The sequence below is a fragment of the Gymnogyps californianus genome, chromosome 16 (assembly GCF_018139145.2).
Source record: "Gymnogyps californianus isolate 813 chromosome 16, ASM1813914v2, whole genome shotgun sequence".
In the NCBI taxonomy this organism is placed as follows: Eukaryota; Metazoa; Chordata; class Aves; order Accipitriformes; family Cathartidae; genus Gymnogyps; species Gymnogyps californianus.
The window spans coordinates 6,220,973-6,226,972 of record NC_059486.1 but is presented as its reverse complement, the minus strand read 5'-3'; the positions used below and the strand labels follow the sequence as shown (position 1 = coordinate 6,226,972).

Sequence of the window (6,000 nt, the reverse complement as noted above, 5' to 3'; positions counted from 1 at the left end):
GGGACAGGGAAAGGCCATCCTGGGGGACAGAGGAAGCTGGTTGAGGCTGTTATGGAGGGGATGGGGAAAGGCCGTCTGGTGGTGATGGAGGTGAGCAGGAAACGCCACCCCCGCTGGGGACACGGACAGAGGGGACTGGTGGCAGTCATCCCGGGGGGACGGAGGGAACTGGGCAAGGCCATCCTGGGGGGTTGGAGGGACCGGGGTTGCCATCCTGGTGAGGATGGAGTGGACTGGTAGAGGCCATCCCAGGGGGATGCTGGTGGCTGGCAGTGGCCATGCCGGGGGACAGAGGGGACCGATGGGAGTGAGGGCACCCGTGGAGGCCATTCTGGGGGGACAGAGGTGGCTGGCGATGGCCGCCCCGGGGGGACGGAAGGGACTGGGCAAGGCCATCCCGGGGGGGCAGAGGGGACCGGTGGAGGCCGTCCCGGGGGGCGGAGGCCGCCGTTGAGCGCCACGTCCCGGGCGCAGCCGCCGGCGCCCCCCGGCCCCCCGCGTCGCTCGGCCCCTCCCGTCGCCGTAGGTGGGCGGGGCGTGTGCAGATACGGGCGCTCGGCCCCGCCCCCGCGCCGTCGATTGGCCGGGCGGCGTGCGGTGGGGAGGGGGGCGTGGCGGCGCGGGGGGAAGGCGGCGGGGAGGCGCGGCCGCCATCTTGTGCGTCGCCGGAGCCAGGCGAGCGGCCCGCAGCGTGGCGCCGCCCGACCCCCGCGCTGCTCCCGCCGCAGCCGCCGCCGCAGCCAGGGCCGCTGGCTCCCGCCCGGGGGCGGCGGCGGACGGGGGAGGGGAAGAGCTCGGTGTGGACGGGGGCCCCCCGCGGGCCCGGCGGCGGCCCCTCCTCCCTCTGCTCCTCCCGCCGCTCCTCGCGTCCCTCCCCGCGGGTTTGTGGCGCTGCGCCGGGGGAGGATGAACGGAGGATAAATGGTGCCCAAGGCGGACAGCGGCACCTTCCTCCTCCTCTTCCTCCTGGTGCTGAGCATCACTGAGCCGCTGCGGCCAGGTAGGGGCGGCGGGGCCGGGGGTGCCGGTCCTCCCGGTCCTCCCTCCTCAGCCTGCGGGCGGGTCCCGGGCCCAGACCCGTGCGGGCGCGGGGGACGCCAGGACTCCCCCGGGGCGGGAGAGCGAGCGGCGGGCCCGGGCGAGAGCCGCCCGCGGGCGCAGGAGGGCGGCCAGGTTCGCTGCCGGTGAGCGGCGTCCCCGGGAGGTCAGCGCCGGGCGGGTGCGGAGGGGCGCCGGTGCCGTTCCTCTCCCGCCGGGGACGGGGCACCGGGAGGAGTCCGGCTCTGGGGTCGCCGTGGCCCAAAGCCGGTCTCGGGCTCGGGGGTTGGTTAGGGCTCAGCCGGCGGCGTCTTTGGCACTTCTTTATACGTTTAAAAAGAGAGGAGACCTGGCTCAGTCGTGGGGTGAAACGTCGGTCCCCTGTGCTGGCTGGCTGGGTCTTGAGAGGACTGTGAGTTAGGGTAAAAAAACTCATTTTAAAGTTTGAAAGCTTGGGTAGAAAACTGCATAACCCTACAGGTAATTAGCAGTGGAAATGTGGCGGCATGACTAAGTTTTCAGGTGCTTCTTACTTACCCGCTTTTATGTTGCGGGCCTTGGGTGCCAACAAAACAAGACAGAAAACTCGCTTTCAAAGTGCCATTTGATCATGCCAGAAAGAGAAAAAACCCTGTTGCATCTCAGTTTGTATGTCATCTTCCTAGTTCTGTTTTTGCCTCTTTTAGGGAAATAATGTATCAATGGAGTTTGTGTGGTAGCTGCTAGGCATGGTGCTTTAAAATGTTAAGATGATTGACTTTGGAGAAATGGTTGGTGTTTGCTGGTGAAAACTACAGCTTTTCTAGGTATGTCGCCCAGTTGGGGTTTCTTTTTGGGTGTTGAACTCGCTTGGAGCTTGGCAGAGCCCTCACGTATCTGGGGCTGCTCTTGCCAAAGAGCATCAATAGCCAAAGCATGAGGCTGCCTGGAGTGGCTTTGCAGGTTTGGAAACGGTCCTCCCATCGCACCGTGTGACTGCTCCTGGGTGATACTCCTTTGTAAATAGGAGAGTAAGAACGATGGTGTACTTTGAAGTCCCCTTGTTCTTTCTCTTCAAAATAACTTTTATGACCCAGACTAATAAAGCATAACAGTATTAGTGAACTGCGTTTAAGCAAGTTCCCGGTACAGCTGAAACACAATTGGGTCAGTGTAGGCAGTCTCATTGAAATAACTAACTTAGATGTTGAAACTGCTCTGTGTGTGCCATGTTTTGTTTTAGCTTGTTTTTTTGGCAGTGCAGTGTATATATATAGGGCTTATGATATACTCTTAAGTAGCCAAAAAAAACCCAAACCACCATGGAGTTGCTAACCTAGTATTATTACAGCTAGAGGCTTTTATGTGGGAGAAGATACTATGTAAAACTGATTTCAAGCAACTTCCTTTGTAGTTGGCACTAAGTGCTACAGATGGCTGAATTGCTGGTTGAAAAGGTTCGGCAGAGATTCGTAGCTGTGTGTGTACTTTTACAGGTGGGTGGATTTGACCCTGAATGCTGTTGGTGTTGAGCGTTGTAGCCTCCTAGAAATTAGAAAATGGCATTTTCCATATTGTGTCAGAACATTTGTTGCTCCAGTTTGATATCAAATCTCTGTCAGCAGCTGATGCTTGACGGATGAAGACAAGTTTTTCACTGAGGTTTGCTTCTTTAAGGCAAATGAATTTTTTTCACTGGCACTCTAATGTATCTGCTTTAGAGATTTGTGGTGCTGTAGCCACACTGGCAGAAGCATCCTTCTTGTGAATAAACCCTAACTCTCATCTGCTCAGGTTATACACCACTGGCTTTGAAACCTGTAGCGTTAGAATTCCTCTATGGCAACTCCATATGCATTCCTTGAATTTTGCTCGAACCATATGTTTTCCTGAACCTAATGTGAAGTAATCCAACTGGATGTAGTGTTGCAGCTGGAATTCCTTGCTGTATGAGGAATTTCTGAATTCCATTTGGAACGCAGTCATCCATCCTGTTTACTTGAAGGCTCCAGATGAGTGTGGTGGTTGAGCTGTCCATGGTGATGCCTCTCCTTCCTCCTCAGAAGAGAGCCCATCACTTCAGGGTGGCCTCGCATCTTTTTGCCAATGTCGTTTGCTTTTTAGCTTGCTTCATTTAGTATCTTGAATCTACTGTCTCATATAGATCACCCGTTTAGTAGATTAAATAGTATATGGGTTGATCCTGAAATGAAAGGTGCAAATAGGGAAAATCTGGTTCATGCAAGTACAGAGGATGTACAGAACCAAATTTATTATTTTAATCAATGGTGAAGAAGTATTCCTTGTCTTTTTTGGGGAGGTGCATGGATTTCCTCAGAAAGAGAAGGGTGTTTGGACTTAGAATTTATTTTCCTAGTGGTGTTTGTTTTTCTTCTTGCTTCTTTAAACCTGTGTATTGTAGCAACGGTCTTAGTGGTTTAGAAAAGATGCCTGCAGCTTGCTTAGCTTAAATCTGTACTTGGAGCTATCAAATGAGTGCTGCAGAGTGATGGGAGGTTTTATGTACTCTGAGATGAATGTGTAGTCCCTTCACAATTCAGTCCCAGCGAATCAGGCACCTCTTTGTACTTCCATGTTAATTTGACACTAGCTTTGTATCCATGTTCTTGCTGTGCTCTTCAGATAAATAAAACCTTCTTTTAAACCTCCTCAACTGTAGTATCTTTTCAGGCAATCTGAAAGCCAGTGATTTTACCTGGACCTATTTTTTCTGCATTTAGGGTGAGATGGGTTTTAGTAAATTAGGAGAGAAATTAATCGAAATTTCCTTTTTTTCCTGATTTTTCCGTCTTGGTTACACGAGTCTGTTTTATACTACTGCCATCACTAACAGTGTCAGGTACATCCAACGTACCATGACATCAGCCCTAGCTGTGGAGACTTGGGTTCCTGAAGGTACCATGGGCAGTTAGATTTTTTCTGAGCCTGTGGACTTTTAATGGTAATTTTGTGCCTTTGAGAATCTCCACTTGGATTTTTTTTGTCCCAGTGTTTCCCTCTTTCCCTTTCTAACTGTTTTGACCATAAGCTGCTTGTTCTGACTAGTTGCCTGCTTTATAATGTATTGTTGAAAGAGTTCTTTTTTTTTTTTTAAAGTAGGGCACTTCTCCTTGAGTTGTGTTACTTGTTATGTGTTTGGAAGCTGCTAATGTGAACTGAAGCTGAATGTATCGGACTTTTCCAAATATATGGGTGTACAGTGAATAACTAACGTAATATTTCCTTTAAACACTTACTGAATTGATTATATCTGGTGTTCAGACACTTGTTTTGGGGAATATTTACCACAGTAGGGTTTGGCTTAATAATATCTCTTCCGGGACAACTCAAAACATCTGCTTCAGGTTATCTGACTAGCTGGCTGAGAGCTGTTGTCTTTATGTGAAGAAATATTTCAGTGGTGTGTTAACTGAGTCACAATAAACTGTACTGGTCCTAGCTTGGATTTAGACCGAGTTTCTGAACGCTAGTGCAGTTGGTTGTCAAAAGAGCATCAGAGATGTAAATTGTTATTAATTCAGTTTTGCAGCACAGTTTGAGAATATGTAAGAAGTTCCTGTTTCTGTTAACATCCCATTGCACAATGGAAAAGCAAAGGTTTCGGTGTCTTTATGTAACATTGGGAACTTAAACAGTCTGGAACGATCAGGATGACATGTTTCAGAATAGTGTTTAGAGGATTAATTAAGATCAGCATCACTAAAGACAATAACATGTTTTCATATTTCTCTAACAAGATACTGCTGCTTGCTAATGGAAAACACTTAAACACGGTCAGGCTTTATATTGGATTTTGTAATAGTGGTTTAGTACAGAGCCTTGTGAATGTAGGTCATCGGGCTTTCTTATTAGAGCATTTGCCAGGCAGCTAAAAGCCAATTGAGTTCTCGATCTTGCAGCTTTTTTCCTCCACTTCAAAGCTAGCTAGAGGAAGTAATTTTATTACCCAAGTTCTGTTTTTAAAAATTTTGCACAACTTACCTAGTTGGCAGTGCTTAGAAAGACTTGCCAGCACAAGTGGTCTAATTAAAAAGCCCCACAACTTTAGCTGAAAGTTTGAACTGTTCATATGCTTTGGTGCTTGCTTGTATGCAGCTGGTGGTTATGCTCTTACCGGTGGGGCATTGGTATCTTGACATAATACAGTTAATAAGTGTGTTTAAATCGCCAACTCTTTCTTGTCACTTTGTCAAAAGTTGTAGGTCTTAAATGCAAGGCAGAGCTCCTTGGAGAAGAAGTCTAAACAAACCCACAATCAACATCGTTTCAAGGTGATGCACTTGTGTGCTGTGACTGAATATGTCTGGTTTTGGCTAGTTGAATTGTATTGGTTAATTCAATTGGAGACCCAAATGTGTCAGTCATAAAATGTGACCTGGGCCCAGCGTTCCTCTGCTCTAAAGGGAGTTTGTTGGTACGCAAATAGAAGCCCTTATTTTCCTTTTTGTTCACTATCTCTACCTTAGCGAGAGCTGTGGTGAGTAATATTTATTCGGTTCCATGTCGTTGCTAGCTACAGTCTCTGTCTTTCTATTTAGCTGAATTCCCAAGTGAGGGCTTCTAGGTGTGAGGGGCAGAAGGGTTTTTATCACACCTCCTCAGTTAGTTTTGCTGAAAGTAGGGCTGGCCAGTGTTATGTTCCCCCCCTCATTCCCTTACTTGTTAATCTACTGGCTTTAAGGGTTTTTTTTGTCTTCCTACTGTTACATATTAGTGTGCTCTCTTCCTCATGTTCCTGTGCTTTGCTGTTTGCTGTTGTTAGGAGCTGCAAAGCGAGGCTGATGGATTTGAAAAGGCTTTCTTGCGGCTGCTATCAGTGTAACAGAGAGACAAGACACAAGGTATCAGACCTTATTAGCAGGTCTGATACTTTAAGACTGGTAATTCCTGACGTTAATTATAAGGCAAAATTTTTTAGGTGTGAGTGGGTTTGCTACTAGCTGTGGCTACAAAGTAAAGGAG

At 48.8% G+C, this 6,000-nt stretch overlaps 1 protein-coding gene across 3 annotated transcripts in view; it reads left to right on the top strand.

Moving 5' to 3' along the window:
- The first annotated feature begins 822 nt into the window (after nucleotides 1-822).
- Nucleotides 823-6,000, top strand: part of DGCR2 (DiGeorge syndrome critical region gene 2) — a 45,910-nt gene continuing 40,732 nt past the window's right edge. For all 3 annotated transcript variants that reach the window (XM_050906592.1, XM_050906593.1, XM_050906591.1), the window contains exon 1: nucleotides 823-1,000. In XM_050906592.1, the coding sequence (XP_050762549.1) occupies nucleotides 922-1,000 (79 nt within the window). In that variant the 5' untranslated portion in view covers nucleotides 823-921. The remainder of the gene's footprint in view (nucleotides 1,001-6,000) is intronic.